General features: G+C 38.0%; 3 protein-coding genes across 3 annotated transcripts; 2 read left to right on the top strand and 1 right to left on the bottom strand.

The window, feature by feature from the left end:
* LOC131792334 (C-reactive protein-like) lies at window positions 1–5,139 on the top strand. The gene is made up of 5 exons (XM_066165981.1): window positions 1–395; window positions 1,840–1,960; window positions 2,328–2,459; window positions 3,591–3,825; window positions 4,664–5,139. Exons 1-5 carry the CDS (start codon window positions 27–29, stop codon window positions 5,043–5,045), a joined length of 1,239 nt encoding a protein of 412 aa, XP_066022078.1. The 5' UTR covers window positions 1–26; the 3' UTR covers window positions 5,046–5,139.
* Window positions 5,140–10,398: 5,259 nt separating this feature from the next.
* Window positions 10,399–10,755, top strand: LOC136280308 (uncharacterized). The gene has a single exon (XM_066165320.1). The coding sequence runs from the start codon at window positions 10,399–10,401 to the stop codon at window positions 10,753–10,755; it is 357 nt and encodes a 118-aa protein (XP_066021417.1).
* A 3,599-nt stretch (window positions 10,756–14,354) lies between these two features.
* LOC131792333 (monocarboxylate transporter 8-like) lies at window positions 14,355–17,553 on the bottom strand. The gene is made up of 4 exons (XM_059109711.2): window positions 17,296–17,553; window positions 15,616–16,214; window positions 14,658–15,027; window positions 14,355–14,539 (listed from the first exon to the last, which is right to left on the bottom strand). Exons 1-4 carry the CDS (start codon window positions 17,498–17,500, stop codon window positions 14,355–14,357), a joined length of 1,359 nt encoding a protein of 452 aa, XP_058965694.2. The 5' UTR covers window positions 17,501–17,553.
* Between the last annotated feature and the right edge of the window lie 1,256 nt (window positions 17,554–18,809).

Below are 18,809 nucleotides of genomic sequence, written 5' to 3'. Positions count from 1 at the left end.
AAGACAGTAAACAGACTTATTCTGTAATGACATTTTTCGCGATGGGACTTGAAAACACTTCCCTCTTTGTCTTCTTTCGAGGAGTTATATTACTCTACGCAGTTTTCCACGCAGGAGTAGAATCGTCTGCCCTTTCTCGATCAACATATTTCACAACGTTGACAAATAAGTGGCTTAAAGGTTTTGTCGTGAAACGGTTTAAGTCGACCAGTCAAATTTGGTGTAGTCAGTCTTGTTTGAAAAACGCCTGGTGTACTTCAACAAACTTCAAACTTACTCCTCAAACTTCCAAGTCTGATGGCAAAGGAACTTGTGAACTAAACAAGCACGACGTTATCAAAGAAAACACACATTTACAGTTCGAGGCGGAAGTCATTTTCTCAACACTTATTAAGGTAAATAATTGCAATGTTTTGATCGTTTTCAATGTATTCAGTGATACCAAGTTTAATCATCTGCAGGTTAGTCACCAATTCGTCTATTTTGAAAAGTCTTGTAATTAAGCAAGTTTTCATTTTTACAGTTTAACTCTTCCCTTACTTCAGGAAAATAAACCCTTAATTAGGCAGAGGTCTTCAGTGCGATCTTTTTTTTCGGAGAGCTCCAGAATTCAATAAAATTATGAATAAAAAAAACTAAAATCCAAAGATGATTGAAAACTGAATTTTTACGCCGAGCTGTAGTACCAGACACACAACCTGCATAATGACCAAAGAGAACTAGTAAGAATAATCGTTGTCATTTCTATACCCATAATTTTCAACCCTTTGTTTTAGTTGTTCGTTAACCCCCTTTTCTGTGAAAAGATCCACCCACCTCATGCAGTTCGTGAGCCGCAAAAACAAGCTGGTTGCACCAAACAAATATTTTGTTTCCCCGCCGACGTTTGAGACCTTTCGTGATAGCATTCATCGATTACCGGTTTAGCATGAAAGTTAGAAGTTCTTTTTCATGAAAACGGAAAAATACTTCTCCTTTAACTAACTAAGGACAATAATAACAAGAAGAGATGAAGAAAAATATTCCATTGGGCGTTTGGTGATAGGTAAAATCAACTGCAAATGTTATGCACCTTAAAGAAACCATTCACTAATTATGCAAATTTTTGTAAAGAACAAAAAACTAGAACTGATGCTTGCCAGCAGAAGCAAGTTTTGGAAATGGCACATACACTTTCTTTTATTCCCTTTTAGATGAAATACTTTTCCAGCAAAATGTAGGAATTTAGAAACACCATGTTTTGATCGAGATATTTGAAATTATATGCCGTCCCCAAACGGCTGGTGGGCTCTTGTTTGTTTCTCATTTGCATCACAAAAAAGTGCAATAACTCCACCGTAAGTAAAAGCTTGGGGTTGCAGCGAATCGCATGTTACTGTGTTTGAATATGTAGTAGTTTTTAACTGAAGTTTATAGAAGCTAGACCATTAATAATAAAATAACATGCCTTGACTTCGTTTGGCAGAAGTCAATACATGTACTTGTGGATGTGTATTAAATGCGTAGTTAAAAGCAAAACTTTTAGGCGGGCAGTGTTTTTTTTTCGTTGTTTTTGCCTATAAACGCATTACCACCTTGTAAATCATATTTCAGAAGTTTGTTGAAGAATTGGCAAGGACAGATAAATTGTTTCGTTAAATTTGGCGATAGGGTAGGCTTGATACCCACCCGGTTGTTGGAGCTGGATCTAGGAGATAACAAAAAAACCGTAGTTGAGAGCGTGACTATTTTCCAGCCAATTGTTTTTAATCCGTCAGTAGGAAAGTGAAATAATTTTGAAGCATATTTATGTTTATTTATATTCTTCTCATTATTCCATCGGCTACTCTTTCTCTTTAGGATTGCCGACTAGCAGCCAGCACCTGTTTAAATGGTGGTGTGTGTTTTTATGACGAGAAAAAGCAAACTTATTCATGCCAATGCAAGCCCCCTTGGACCGGAGAAACTTGTGCTGATCTGTGTAAGAAACAATTTTATAAATTAGAATGAAGTTGTAATGTGCTGCCTGTTGAGAGAAGCTTGAGAGCAGTTTTCCTGTTACGTTTATGTGCAACAATTGAAAAAATGTAGCGAGACGGTTTTCTGCAAACAAGCAAACAAACTTCGTTCGAACGCTATTTTGATGAGATCTTCTCCTTAAAAGTTTTCGCATTGTTTTTCTTTTGTTACGCTCATGCTTTAAGAGATTTAATTCGATTCAAAAGCGTTATTAGTTAGACCACCTTAATCATATATGGTTTGAAGATCGGTAGGTCAGTCGCCATATGATGTAGCTTCTTTTTACTGACAACAACTCTTTTGAAATGTTGTCTTGTAATCGCAAAAAGTTACCTGTGACAGCCATCCCTGCAAAAACAGTGGAACTTGCACAGACAAAGTCAACGAATATAACTGCAGCTGTGCACCAGGATTTTACGGGACACAGTGTGAAAAGATTGAAGGCCTGTCTTGCTCATCAGGTTTGTAGAGACGTGTATCGTATTTTGATGACATATTCTGAGAGCGCAAGCTTCCTTCTACAAAGAGAAGTTCTCGTGGAGATGTGGATGACAATTCAACATTTTAGAAAGTTCTAGATGGAACATTAATTAAGGTTCTTGAAGAAAGAATACGCCGATGTTTTATTTTGATAACGATTTCTCATAAAAATTTTCGTTAACTAATAATCATCAGCAACAGGAAGCTGTAAACGGTATCTGAACAACTGCGCTCCTACACCTCCCCTAACCCAACAATCGTCAATTGATAACAAGTTAAGGTTAATGTTGGGTTAGGGGAGGGGTAAGTGTGCAGTTGCTCGCATACTTCTATTAATCCAATCTGTCGCTTTTTAACTCTTTACACCATAACACCAGTATGCATATTCTCCATACTGTTCTCTATTCATTTCCTAAGGTGCTGGCTGACGAGGAGAGTTTGTTTACCGATCAAAAGCTTCTTTTGTTGGTGATCATTTCCTTTATTCTCATGACCTTGATGTTTGATTCAGCGCTGACATTGTAGGGAGAAATTAGATGCTAGTCACTCTTAGGGGTTAAAGGGTAAAAGAAGTAGAAAGTAACTGCTGGATTTTAAATTGTGTGAAAAGTTTATACCTCAAGGTTTTTTTGGCTTTAGAAGTCAGAATACTTTCAAACGAGCTCACCTATTTAGGAGAACACCACAAGCTACCTTTGACATCTCAGAGCGCTCAAGTTCATTTTTCTTGTATCTTTCTTTCTGGCGTGCGTGGTAGCCATGCGGAAGCCAAAGCAAGATTTTTCAAAAAACAAAGACAGTCTTTACTCTGGGTATCTGTTGCAATAACCGTTAAGATTACTTTTGTATGTCCCCTCCCGGCTGAGTAATCCTCTCATTCCGAATTCTCTGGCCTATTTATTTCGTAAAGAGTTGTTTTTTTACACAGAACCCTTTGCACTTAGTGTTTATCGGTTACGTACGTGATCCGGTAGTGGACATGAGATATAAAATAATTTCTGAAACAAGACTAATCCGGAAATTTCGCAGTGAGATTCATCCGATTTAAGAGTTGCCTTGTCATTTCAGTGAAACTGGAGTAAAGAAGATTGTGTTTTGTTGTTTTTCTACAGCTTACCGAATGGTCTTTGGACAGCCTAGCATAAAGAGTTACGCCAGCATAACAAACGCCATCTCGTCTAGTCTCTCGGAATTTACCATGTGCCTTTTTGTCAAAATGAAGGAGACAAATTTGAGTGGTGGCCAGTGCCTCTACAGTTATGCGACTACTGGAGCACCTAATGGGAATGCCTTCTACGTTTGTCTGTATCAAACAGGAATTATTATATCTATAGACTCGTCATATGAGTAAGTGATAGCCTCGGGAAAAGAGTAAGTGATAGGACAAACACGATAGATAAAGTCTGTACTCGAGTCAAGTGGGCCATCCAGCCAAACCGTATCCCGATTTTCTTAAAATAAAGCGACCCGTAGGAGTATTAATACTTCCCCCTGGATTGGATGCTAATGCAATTTCAGCATTTCATTCGGTTTCCCCGACAATGTGCCGTAATACTCCTGGGTGGAGTGAAGCACTGTAAGAATAACCTCTGTCGCCCAAGAACACAACACAATAACACAATAGAATAGGATAGAAGAGAAGTAAAAATATACCGGAATGAATGGTGAATTACGTGCGATAAAGGGGCGCGAAGATGAATTTTTTTAGGGTCCTTGGCTCAGCTTCAAAAAAATGATATGCCTGTTTCCGCAATGGGCTAAAGTGCTCCCAGCGGAGTATTATCGAGGCTTCTGATTGTATTTGGCGTTGTTAACAATCACGTTCTCTTGTTTTTGCTCCCAAGCGACTTTAAATAAATCAAATGTGTCTATTGATTAAATCATTGTTAGTGACAAAATTAAAAGCTATGGCGTGTTGGAGATCGAATGAAATAAATAGCAATGGAATTTAAAAAAGTTAAGTGACATTAAAATAACTTAATTTATCTCCCATTCCAGCAGCTCACACGACATTGTTAACATGCATTCCTATTCTATATGTAGCACTATATGTACATACACACATATATATATATATATATATATATATATATATATATATATCTTGATGCCACAATTGGACCGCAGTCAGTCAAGAAACGAGAGTTTCTAACATAGTTTTAATTGTTTATGTTCATTTTCTTAGTGAAACAGACACCAGAGTCAAAATTATTGATACCATGTGGCATCACATTTGTGTTACCTGGAAAAACACCAAAGGCAATTGGCAGTTTTATATGGATGGACAACTTCAAAGCAATGGAACAGACCTGAAGAAAAATCATCCGATACCACACAGCGGAACAGTTGTCATTGGACAAGATCAAGATAAAGTCGGAGGGAAATTTGATACCAAAGAGAGCTTTGGTCCGGGTGAGGTAACAGAAGTCAATCTTTGGAGCAGAGTCCTTTCAGGGGATGAAATTGCAACTCAGAAGGCAAACTGTGACATCGCACAAGCAAGCCTTGTTCTCTGGTGGGGACAATTTAAAGGAACCTTTACTGGTGTGAAAATAGTCGAGCCTTAAAAGTGATAGGATTTTCAACACCAGCATCTTGTTTACGACAAACTGTTTATCATAGAAAGAGATCCCGGCTTCCTCGAACAAGGAACACCTAAACACTGATCAATATCTTCATACATGTTAAATAGCTTTGACCACTCGTATTGTGGGGTCCAACAATTGTTATTACACAGATGACAGCCCTTTTACCCAGTTCAGTAGAGTGTTTGATATATAGCACCCTTCAATTTATGATTTGATAGCCTTGAAGGTTGCCCTTTAGTCGCTCGTTACTATTGATGAAACGCCAAAGTTCAGGACTGAAGTAGCGAGTATCATTCAGTTATTAGTCACGAAAACGTTTAAGCTAAGTTTGCACGGATATCATGATCTTAATCACCGAAACAAGATCTCTGAACCACAAGACACAAGTTGTGTCCCTTTCTCATTGATTTTGTTGCACGAGGCAATCGAAGGCGGCGAAACATTTCTGCCTTAGGTGAAATCTTGGATAGTTGCATGCCCCCCTCCAGAGTTATATTCCGCCAGAGTATTTTCCCTTAACTTAACCTTTAAAGAAAAGCTCAAAACCCAGCCTCAAATTTTGTTGGAGGAAACGAAAAAGTGGAGGGTAAATGAACTGAGCGAAACATGCATATATTAAGTAGAATTCATATTGTGTAATATGACTGAACTATTTAATGGCAACAAAGTGTTAAAAACTTGTTCGTGTTCGTCTCTTCCTTCAAAGCGATCGATGTTCACTCACACGGTTTGTGCTTCCTGTTTGTGCACATTATTATCATAGTTCGATTTTCAGATAATCGAAGTTACTTTTGGAATTTTCATATTTCATTAACAGGTAGCGTACCAGATATTCTTAACGCACAGGACACGATATAAGCGTTATTAGCCGAACGCTGACTGATTAGTTGACTTTAAATTGGTCAAGTTCTTTCTGCTTTGCGTTTTTTCTTTAAATTATATTTTACAGTGCTCGTCTTTGTATTTGAAGTTTCAGTGGTTGAGATAATTTCCTGCTGGTCTACAATGTTGTATTTTTTTTTGCTTCAAAATTTTGAGCAGGATTCACGTGAATGCTAGTTATAATAATTTCTTCTGGAAACTAGCAGTTATGTGTGTAAAATACTTGGATGATCTTTGGGCGCCTTTCCCCACAACCCCTTCTCAAAAGATTTCGAGATGGCTACCGTCCACTCTCTTTTAAGCTTCATAGGGAGAACCTGGGAAAAGGGAACAAGGCAAGTCGAGCTGGGTCATTGAAAAATCACATCTTGTATATTGCCGTCTTACCATACAAAAGACATAAATTTTAGCCGCAATATTGGCCGAGGAAGGCGTGAGGAGCTTGAAAAACTCATACCCAGTTCTCGTTCTTGTAAGTGCTCCCTTACTTCCTTGTCAACCAGGTCTGAAATTCTATCATCTCCTCCCTTATGACTAAAATCGAGGAGGATTTTCCCTTCTTTTCTTATTTGAGAGAAAAATGCGAAAAGCGCTCGGGAAACAAACCAGAGAGACTAAGAGCTACTAAGGTCCCTAACGAAAATGATGGCTAGGAAATATTCAAATGCATCAAAAAACGGACCTTTAGGTTCATTGTTCTATTTAGTTAATTATTTTTCACACAAGCATGTAACTGAGCATATAACTTAGGTTGTATGCTTCTTTTTGCCATTAAAATGTCCTTGATACCGCTGCCTTTTTAATTTTCCCAAGGTTAAAACCATCTTTATCGCAAGCTTTCATTTCCCAGAGTTATCAAGGAAAAACATATACAATCCTATCCTGAACTCTTTTGATTTTGTTCTCATTATCGCTGATTATATTGGATCCCCATGGAAATATAGCTGTAGACTTTACACCGAGTAATTGTCACCAAATAAACCCAGAACATCAATACTATGTGTTGCCAAGGCATTCCCAATTAAAAACTCACCTGTTTTCCCAGTTGCATTTATGTTTTGAATGCCATTTTTCCCTTATTGTTTTCGTATTCTATCGCTCACCCTGATATAAAATCTGATAGGGTTTTTCAGAAAAAAATTTCTCTTTGTTTAGGATCATTTAAAAAAAGCTTCATCGTTGATTTTTTGCCATTCGTGCAAGATTAACATTAGTTACGGTTTCTGATTTCCACCATTTGCCATCCATTTTGACAAAGTCACAAAACCTTCCTACGTATCTTTGTCTTGTAGGTTTTATTCCCTCTGTTTTTTTTTTCCTTGTGGATTTCTTTTCATTTGCTTTCCATCGTTATTGATTATGGTTTTTGAGCAAACGCCACTGCAACCGAAATAAGATTTGAAATAGTATTAACGGGTTGGAACTGGTGACGACATTTGGCTGAAACTTGATTTGATCATAATAAAGGTAGTTGTAATGTGTTGTCGTAAATGATGTTGATTGATGAAGTTTGAAGAAGAACCAACTTTTATGTTTAATTAATTTTTTTATTTCATTCGTTCATTTATATTCTACATGCTATCTACTATTTACAATATTTTTAATAAGATTTGCGACATCTCTCACAATACCAATGTTATGTAGATAGTACGTATTTGTCGCAAAACAAAAACCAAATGAATCACCTTCGTTTTATCAAAAAGGAAGGGGTTATTATGGTTTTTTTCTTACATTGGAAATTTTGTGGCGTACTTATAAAACTGTTGCACGCGGGATACTATGAATTACGCTATTCACGATTAGATTACGTACTTACCCAACGTATAGCATAGTCACCATTAACAATAAGGTTGTATCATTCTTCTTAAATCATGGATTCTTACTACGTTTATTTAAGTTACAAGGTAAATTTAACTTAACGGTCTCTACGGGGCATTGATTCTCACCGTTAACAGTTAATAATTTTGGCCATTTTAGGTCCAGCGGTTAATTTCTGTCCGTTGCAATTAAAAGATGGAATTTTGCGGTTACCTTTTTTTATAACTAATGGTTAAATTTATCACTTTTTACCCTTAACAATTAATTTTTTTTTGCCGTTTCATGGCTAACAGATTACCCTTTTGAGACCCCCCTACCTTTGGAAAGCAATTGTTTTCATTATCTACCCTAAAATTATAAGGAGCTGTGTATTCAACGAGAAATATTCAATTATCCAATACGTTACTATTTTGGATTTACTTTCAAAAACACTAGACTTCTTTAGGTCCTAATAGAAATATTTAGGAAGTATCTCCACACAGTGTTATTTACAATGGACACTTAACTGTGCGAATGTTCTCGCATGACTCTAAATACGATCGAACTTCATACTATACAACAATGCGTTTCGCTGGTAAATTTTTTCTGACTTCATTACCACGAATGTCAAAAGAAACGTCGTTAATGCTGTAATCAAAGTGGCTTATTGCATAGACCAGGATGGAAAGCTGAGAAGCTGACTCGCGAAGTGAAACTTAAGTATAAAAAAGTGCTGCTGGCAACTCGTGTATTCTCATGCATTAAAAATATGGAAGTCTCTTATTGCAGTTACCGTTCAAAGTTTGAAAACCTGGCAGTTACACAACAGTTGTGAATACTTTTTTATTGCAATGCAGTGTTATTTTTCATTATCTGCACTAAATTCGCGTACGATACATTAATTCCAATCCACTACTTACAATACATTACCTATCAAAAGAATCGCCGAAATCAATTTTCAGTAAACTCCTCTCCCTATCATAACAAAAAATTTTCAGTTAGTTCCCAAAATCATAGCTATAAACCTCGCAGGCGGAATCCGTAACTTACAGATTTCCAAGCCAGAATTCCATCACAATCTAGTTACAATCAGCCGCGAAATCAAATAACAATCTCTCAATTAAGAACACCTAGATTTTTGCCAGGAATATTGGCGTGTATTTTTTAGTACTTTACATGCAGAACGATTACTCATTTTTCAATCCACCTCTTCTGTGATTAAATCAGAACGTTTTGACATATTGTGAATATTTCACTTGCTTTACTTGACTTAATATCGCACGAAATTTGCACAGCTTTCATCGATGTGAATCAGTGGTTAATTGTGTAAAATTATTATTCAAAATTTATAGTTAATAACTCTTTCGTTCGTCCATTCGTTTATTCAAAATGTAGGCTCACATTTGCCACACTTTGCGTCATTGATTAAGCAAAATAAAACATTATTACCCTGCCAAAGTTTTTCACCTCGCTTTTATAAGAAGTTTACATTTTCTTTGAAATTAGAAACAAAAAAGGTAGAATGTGTAGGTTCACATTTGTCACACTTTGCGTCATTGATTAAGCAAATTAAAAGACAATTACCCTGCCAAAGTTTTTTCACCTCGCTTTTATAGGAGGTTTACATTTTCTTTGAAATTAGAAAAAGAAAAGGGCACAATGTGTCACTTGCTTACTAAATCATGACTACCTTAAGCTCTGGCGAGCTTTCATGCCAAATTATTTAAAACTATATGAATGAGCTAATAAATCAGTTGATCGATCAAATCAGTTGCGTTTGTTATGTATGACAGAGTGGTTTAAGGAAAGCTAGCATTAAGATTGGCAGAACAGCTTGTTCGTGTTACCTTTCAAAGTCATTGGATTCCATAACACTTAAACTTTCCTAGAACATAGTAGCCCTGCTCCATGTTTGCTCCTGTATCACCAAACCTCAGCTGTTTAACTAGTAGATGTGTCTTTTCAGTGAGGAGACCACTGTCCTCCTGCCAGTTTGTCATACGTATTACAGTTATAAACTTCGTCTTTACTTGCGCAGGTGTTGTTCATTCCGCATGCGCACTTCTACTATCAGGAGCTGCTCCACCCCAGTAAGTCCTTTCCACTGAATCACTTGACACCCAGAAGGCAAATTCCATATTGGAACTGAAGCACTCGTACTTGATGAGCTGCTCACAGAATAGGGAAACGTTGATAAGACTCACCAGTTGAGGCATGTTCGCTCCGTTGTAATGTATGTCACGAGAGTAAGATCCCCCTACTTCATATCCATCCACCAATGTCTTGTCTTCGCTACCGTGACTTATGACAGTCACGCCAATTTCGTTTTTATCACTCATGTCACAGGTGACGTTAAATGGCTGAAGTCCTCCGTCAGTATCAATAATTATGGTCCACTTTTTGCATTAGGATCGAGCTTCTTCAAGTCGCTGCAGGATTTAGGTAGCGCTGAAAAATCCTTAAATGTAAAGTTTGAGTGAAAACTCTAGTAACATTGTATTTTTCGTCATTGTCATATCAGCCAATAGAGTTGCATTTGGATGGTTCAAAATAATTAAGAGCATTGTCGTTTTGATCTCAATACGAAGGTCAAAAGAGATCCAAATACTTCCAGTATAACGGATCGATTTACGAGCAAAAAGACGGAGCCGCCATGGGGAGTCCGGTTTCCGCTGTTATTGCTAACCTCTACATGGAGAGTTTCGAAGAACAGGCGATAACTACATCATCCTACGAGCCTAGGATCTGGAAACGCTACGTGGACGATACCTTTACCATCCTGGATCGCGAAAACGTGGATGACTTCTTACAGTATCTAAACAACCAGCAGCCTTCCATCCGCTTCACCATGGAGACAGAGAAAGACAACAAACTCGCCTTCCCAGACACCGCAGTTTTAAGAGAACCTGACGGCCGCCTCACCACTAGCGTATACAGGAAGCCCACGCACACCGGTCAGTACTTAGCGTATGATTCACACTCTTTAATCAGCAAAACGCGGTATTGTTAAGTGCCTTTACGAGCGCGCCAAACGTCTCGTAACAAAACCTTCCGTCATCTCCGAGGAGAAATAACATCTGTCATCTGTTCTGGTTTCTAATGGTTATCCTTTTTCTTTCTTGCCAAAACTTACCAAGACCGGAAAACCAAACAACAGTGCTGAACCCGCCAACGAGTTCAAAGCTACCGCGGTTTTAGCTTAGGTCAAAGGTCTGTCTGAACAGCTCCTACAACAACAAGGCGTGCGCGCTGTTTTCAAGTCGGAGACGACGCTAAGATCTCAGTTAGTATGACCAAAAGACGCTGTTGACCCGGCTAAACAAGATGGCGTAGTTTACAGGATTCCCTGTGAATGGGCAAGGTGTACATCGGAGAGACTGGAAGACGTATGCAAGACAGAATTAAGGAGCACGATCGAGACATCCGACTCACCCGTACCGAGACCTCCGCCGTTTCAAAGCATGCCCACAACACCGGACACAAGCCAGTCTGGAACGAAGTAAAGTTTATTGATCGTGACCCTTATCACTACACGCGCAGGGTCAAAGAGGCAATCATATAAGACTTCACCCTAACAAAATCAACAGGGTTAGTGGAATAGAAATTCCAGAAGCGTGGATGCCCACGATAAAAAAAAAACAAAAAAACACAACAGGAGAGCTGTGCGACAGTGGACCGCCGAGGGAGCAAATCACTGAGTGAAACAGCCAGGATCGAAATGCACCAATCAGAGCTGTTGTAAAAACAACTAATGACAGCAGAGCATCATGCTTTATAAGATCACGCATGACCAGTCGACCTCATCGCCTGAAGAAGACTAGCGGTATGCAGTCTAAACGTCGTGATCTACATCACACGTGACTACGTCGTGAGACAAACGGAAAAACTTAGCTTTTATTGTTATTCACCACGATGAATAACCACAACTTTTTTTGCGAGATTATGTACCACTTCAAATAGAAAACAGAAATTGAGTTCGCATCTGCTAAAATCTTTGATATTTACACACAAAATGGTGACGTGAAATGCACCTTTAAAAAATGCACAAATCCGAACCGAAATTAAAAATTTTCATGCCGAAAAAAGCTTCGAAATAGCCTTCGGAGAGGTGATGATCGTAAATAGATACCGGGTAGCTTGTGAATTCGAAAAAGTTTTTCTTCCAAGAAAACTTATAACTCTGTGCCATACCTGTGAAGAGACGAAAAAACATCCTTCTCCATCTCATCATCAAGCTTAAAATTCACTATTTTTCTTACGCTGTATACGCACATAATGCCTTTGACATTGCAAATCCTCGTAGTATGCAGGACGCGTGTTAGATATGAAACTCGTAATGGCTTCACTGACGGCATAGAGTCTCTTTGGTAGAGCATTGGAGCGTGGAACCTGAAGTCCTGACGTTCCGACGATTCCTCATGGGGACTCAGAATTTTTCCTTTGTCTCACGCTCATGGTAAGACTAAAAAACGTCTTTACCATTATTCCTTACACAGTTCTGTAATAAGATGGTCAATGCGCAGCTCGAGAAATTGTAAGTGTCACAAGTCAATTTTATATGTCGAACCGTTTTTTCTTGTGATCTACCAAAAGTCATAAAATGAACTAGTAAAGCAATGATCGATTACTAAAAGCCCAATGAGATCAGGAGTAGCACCGCTGAAACTTTTTTCAGGAAGTGCTTGCGACAGGAGGTTTGTTCTAGGTAACTATATTCTCGAGAAAGAGAAGAAGGTGGGAACATCTTTTCTGAGACAAGACGTTAATGTGAAAAAACCGAGCCAAACAAAAAACTAAGGATGAAAGGAAAAGTAGCAGCCCCACTCTTGAGAGAAGCTGAAGAACTCATTCTTGTGAAAATATCTGGCGGCGAAGTTTAGAAAATATGTGAAACACCCAGCTCTCAGTACAGGTCATGTTTATTAATTTTCCCTTTACTTAATACTAAAACAGGAGCATTAAGAATAAAAGAGAAATTTGTAGCTCCAATCTTGAGAAAAGCTGAAGAACCTATCAGACCTCATTATAATTAATTTTCCCTTTACTAAACACTAAAACAGGTGTAATAAAAAAGTTACAGCATATTATGATAGCCTTTACAGATCAGTTAAGGGCCATCTAGTATCCTTGGTAAAGAAAAGATCGTAGACGGCATGAAACTTGCCTTATGTACATTGTGTTCAACAAGAAATGTTCTCTTTCGCCTCAAGTTGCTTTAAAATGCACATAAAATGTTATGCTTGCATTAAATTTTCTTTGGAAATCAGGTTGTCGTAATAAAAAATGCAGGCTGAAAAAATAAATACACGTGGCATTATCAAATTGCGATCTTTGCACCTCGTCGCGTGATATATCTGTTTTTATCAGTGACGGAGTACCTTATATCAATGACGGAGTACCCTAGATCAGTAACGGAGTACCTTAGATCAGTAACGGAGTACCTTAGATCAGTGACGGAGTACCTTATAATGATCAGTGACGGAGTACCATTTATCAGTGACGCAGTACCTTATATCAGTGACAGAGTACCTTATAATAATCAGTGACGGAGTTCCTTAGATCAGCCATGTAAAGTGCATCCTGTTTATAAAACAGCCATTCCCCAACGAGCTGATTCAGACTACTTAAAAACTTGTTAAAAAATAGCATGAATTGTTTTACATGCGCAACGAATGAAAAAGTTTTTATCTTTATTTTATTGACGAAGTTGAACAAAGGAATTAAAGCAACTACCGATAATCATTCATCACAAACTTAAGTACATTTTGAAGGGTAATTCGTCAGGACAAGCACAAATTGATGGCCGACATTCATACAAGAGGCACGTACATCGGATAAATTTAACTATTTGTCGCTTTATTTGAAACTGTGTTATCTGGATCTGTGGTATTTGGGTTTTTCCTCTCTTTTTCCTCTTTTTCCATTCACAATTAATAAAAAACTTGCTTCATCAAAAATAACAAGTTCAAGTTGATATAAAAGTCAACAACAAACAAAGATGGAAACAGCGCAGCATAAGTGTCAAGTTTTATACCCATGGCCCTTTATAGACTTCTCTGGGCTTTCGAGTGTTCTCCCAAAATCGAAGTCGGTTATTACACCGGTAAAGGTGAGTTCGTACTATCTTATTTCATAAGATTACATCCGCAAAGACTTCTGTTTCAGAACCACGTGAAGTGGTGATCAATTTTTTTCATATTTTTAATCGAGTGACAAGAATTTTGAAATTCTCTGAAAGAGACCCCTATTGTCAGAACGTTTTCTTTTTTTCGTTAATTATTTTCAATTTGGATTCTTTTTCAAGCGACATTTCGAAGTAGTCGTCATTTTACGCTCGGTGTTCTTTGGGAAACCTGAGAGCAATTGTACGAAGCAATAGGCCTTGTAGATAAAATTTCGGCTGATTTTTCCAGTTTTGCTAAAACTATGGTTCTTGTTTATGATTGACTCCAACGAAAGCTTTCGTTACAAATTATTCACAACTATAACGATTTGAGTTTACCAAATTCCATTTGAGTTTACCAAAACAGTTAATCTCTGACGCCATGATATTTTTTTTTTGTTTTCAAATCAATCAACTAACAGGGAAGTCCTTTTGTCACATTTGCTTTAAGACTTGGAATAGTTTTTCCTTGCTTCCAAGTCAGTCATTTCTGGTAACACTATTGGACTGACTAGAAACCTTGTCCGCTTGATAAAAATCAATCCGAAAGGAATAACAAATGCAAACATCAGAACCCCGCCGGTCATGTAAAACGAATTAACATAGTTCCCATCTTGGTCTGCCATCAAACCTGTGGAAAACATCACAAGAGAAATCAAGATAACGCATTTCAAAACAAAGCACTAAAAGGATAAGCCCCTTTCATAACAATGTGACGGAATTTTTTTGTCATGTGGGGACTATCTTACCAGCAATAGGTCCACCGGTAGCCACCGAAAATGAACAAAGCACGCTAAGGATACAAAATGAAGCTGTGGCTCTCTCTTTATCCACACAGCTAAGCAAGATGTAACATTGCGTGGTTATGAAAATTCCATCACTTATTCCAAAAGCACAGCTAAATACAACCAAGGCCCAGTATTTAGTTGTCATAGGTAACAGGAGCACACATACACCGCCGATAAACAGCGATGACTGATAAACAAATACTGGGTTGATCTTTGGATTGTTACACAGTTTTCCGGACAGAATCCGCGCAAGAGATGAGGTAAGGCCGCTGAAGATGAACAGTCGAGAGGCACTTTGCGCCGTGATACCAAGATCATCACAGTACTTGACCTGGTTAAAGTTAAGACATGTGCCTTGTTATAAAATCGCTAATGAAGGACACAGCATGAAAATGAGGCAACACAGGAGCTAGTCATATCATCACATCTAAATTTGAAGATCTTTGAAGCAACTGCATGGTGGCATTATTTGTTGTTCAATTTTGAGGATACGGCTGCCATAATAATGGGGTAATTTTGGTACAAAAACCCAAAGTGGTTTCAAGTTGTCTCTTCTCAAAGATTGTAAAGGTGACGTCTGATATATGATTTTTCGGAATCGACCCGGATTTGGCTTAATTTGGTAGTTCTGTCGTATTTTGTGCAGTTATCTATGTTTGAAGCATCTCAACCAGATAGAATTATAAATCTTTGCAATTGATTGACTGATCTCACGTTCCTGGCCAGCTCAACGTTTTTGGCAGAGCCAATCGTTACGAGACTCAAACCATTCTCAAGACCTCACATATGGTGCAGTTTTAAAACAGTTATGAAACACAAAAAAAATCTTTTTTCATCTTTTTTCAGCGTCAGAAGTATTAGCAATAGAGAATATCTAGATTATTGGTATGAGCTATATTATAGACAGTTGTATTCTAACCAGATTGATGTAAGGAGTGTACATTCCAAAAGATCCCACCATCAAAGAAATGACGACGAAAGTGAAAACAGGAAATGTCCACACGCTGCAATAAGAGGAGATGCTGCCTTTAATTCCTGCTTTTTGCCCCATGTTCAGCGCTTCTGCTTTCACCTCCTTCACCATCGTTGTTTCAACTACGTTTGGATTGAAATTCAAACTCAAAATGCAAACAAGAGCGAAGGTTACCGTCATTATTCTAAAGGTGTTTCTCCATCCAAACGCATCCAAAAGAACCTGAAGTAACGGGCTTGTGTAAAGGACACCCACACTCGACCCCAAAGCTGTTATACCAACAGCTAATGAGAGTTTTTCATTGAAATATTTTCCAACTACCAAGTAGTTAGAGTTATATATGAAGCACGCTCCCAAGCCGTACACCAAACCATAGGTAGAATACATTAGACTCAGGCTATTGGCGAAGGAAGTTGCTACCAGACCGGTCACGCATAGCAATCCTCCTAAAAAACACGTTTTACGACATCCAAAGTGATCGCACAGGTATCCGGCCGGCAAACTGGCAAACCAAACCATGGCCAGGCTGATGGAACCAACCCAAGCTATTAAAAAGATGATTTTCAGTGATATTAGTTCCTTTCATTTCATTTGTATAAATATCAATACAAAACCAGCTGGATATCTTTAGGAAAAACGTACTATAACGGTTGTTGACATTTCAAGAGAAAATAATCATGTTCCTCTTCAGACAGGATTCAACAACAACCATGCCATCTGAGATAACCGGCAGCCATGGTGTTATAGTACTTCATTAATTCCAACTTGCATCTCATCGATAAAAATAAGTCATCTCAGCGCGATACGTGGTTTCTTTTTAAAAAACTGGCTAAGTCTAATGTCGCGATCCCGCATCTTATCTGCGTTATGACCCAATACTAAACATCTGCGGCTTTACCACTTGGTCAAGCAAGGTCACTTTGGTGGACATTCCATAATAAATGTTTAGAAAACCTGAATGGATCATTTCAGTTGATTTGCTCACTCCATTCCTGGTTTTCCAGTATCACTTTACTAAACTGATGCAAAAGTTCTTTTACATATTATTTTTTTCGATCCGCAGCTCGTACAGCAGAAATTAATTTCGCTTGATCTTTCGTTATCAGCACAAAGCCACAAGCCTATACTTTATATGGAAGACTCCCTCTTTGGTACTCTGCGGGGGGAGGACTCTTCAGGCTTTTAAAAATAACTTAAGGCCGGTTATTTAAACGAAAGCTGTCGAAGGCCGCAGTCATAGGTAAACAGTGGATCACAAAATTTATTTTCTAAAAGGAACAATCGTCTTCATCGTATACGACAGGTCTTCTTCGACAGTTTGCAAAAATCAATGTTTTTATTGATGAAGCGCTTGGTTTTATTGAACATGGTTTACTATAAAAAGGGTTTGCATTACCACAACTCCAGTAACTCTTAAAATAGAAAAAAGAGAGAGAAAGAAAAAAGAAAGAAGCAATGTCTTGTCGCTTCCGCCGAAGCTTGTTCGTTTTATTCATACTGGTTATTTACATGATTATGTCATAATGCGCCTTCAAGCCTAAGCCAGTGTTCTGATAAGAATTAACGACAAAATCAGCGTTTAGCAAATAACTTTCCGTTACTGAAACAGATTTATCATCAGCATACCTGTCCTTTCTCTTGTGGCATTAAAGTGCCTCATCAACTCCGGGAACAAAACTCCAAAACTGAGTGTAAAACCAAGATTGATTGCATTACACACGGCCGCTGAAATACAGACGATCCATGACCACGAGCTATCTTGGAACCTTTTACCACTAAAGAAACGCTTTAGCTTTTCAAAAGCATTTTCGATGTCTTTTTCTCCAACCATTTGAGTTGGATTTTCCTGAGGTTTCGTTGAGAGAACTCACTCGAGTTACTAAATTAAGTGGGGCAAATAAATTGCGTGAACTACAAACATGCGTTCTGTATGCAAATAAAGCCATTTCTTAATCTTCCGGGAATAACATTACGCCAGGGGCGAAATTTGATTGACGAATTCCTTAAACCCTGATGATCTGGATTTATCTGCTGATTTTCACACGAGAAATATCCGAATTCATGAACACCTGATCCCGAGATTACAGCAACTTCTTAGCGAGACAAACAAATTGAAATCAACGCATCAATTCCAGTGCGTCTGCGTGAAGAACTCTGAGATTCTGGCTTGTAAATCTAGCAGTTCTCAGGTCTTCAAATTAAAACGCATGGACGATCTTGACAATCTGAAACAAAGCTTGGTCAGTAATCCAACTCAGGATTAAGGAGATAATTGTGTTAATTGTTATTCGTTCATAATCTTAATGATGTGATACAGTTATTGGAAATGGCTTCGCACAAAGAGATGAAAAATCTCGCTAAAGAAAACAAATTTCTGTTGATGGGATTGCCATATTATAACTGTAAAGATCTGAAAAATGCCCACCCGCAGTATAACGCTTTACTGGACACTAATCTAGCCTCCAGGAAATCGATCTATTCATTTAATAGCTGATATGATCTTGGTCTCTTTCAGAACGATTCCGTAGACAAAACGATTGATCCGGCTGATGCTAACTTAATGACAACGAGTAAAATTCGTTCGAGCTACTATTCGCCTCATAGCTTCTCCGTGAAGTTTGAAAATACCAGAAATAGAGATGCCGTATCCGATTTCTCTATTCTTCACACTAATATAAGAAGCTTAAGAAAAAATATTGAACATTTTCAGTGTCACGTACTCAGTGAGGTAAAACATAATTTCACGGTATTAGGTGTTACAGAAACGCGACTGTGCATAGGCGAATCTATTGATTTTATACCACAACTACCTGGCTATTGCTTTGAATTTGTTAAAACCCCGTTGTCTGCCGGTGGTGTTGGTCTTTTTATTAATGAAAACTATAAATATCGAGTCTTAGAACGCTCTACTAATTCCTCTTATCAAGCCTTGAGGATTGAAATTTCACTACCAAATCACAAGAAAAATATCTGCGGCATTGTTTACCGACAACATAATAATGCAGATCAATTTCTTGACTATCTTTCGGATTCCCTCGAGTATTTCAGTAATCACAATAATAATATATATCTCATGGGAGATTTCAATATAGACTTGCTAAAATATGAAAACTGTAAATACAGCCAGATACTGCTTCAGT

Source organism: Pocillopora verrucosa, chromosome 4 (assembly GCF_036669915.1).
Source record: "Pocillopora verrucosa isolate sample1 chromosome 4, ASM3666991v2, whole genome shotgun sequence".
NCBI classification, from domain to species: domain Eukaryota; kingdom Metazoa; phylum Cnidaria; class Anthozoa; order Scleractinia; family Pocilloporidae; genus Pocillopora; species Pocillopora verrucosa.
Note: the sequence above shows the minus strand (reverse complement) of the source record. Positions and strands in the feature narration are given on the sequence as shown.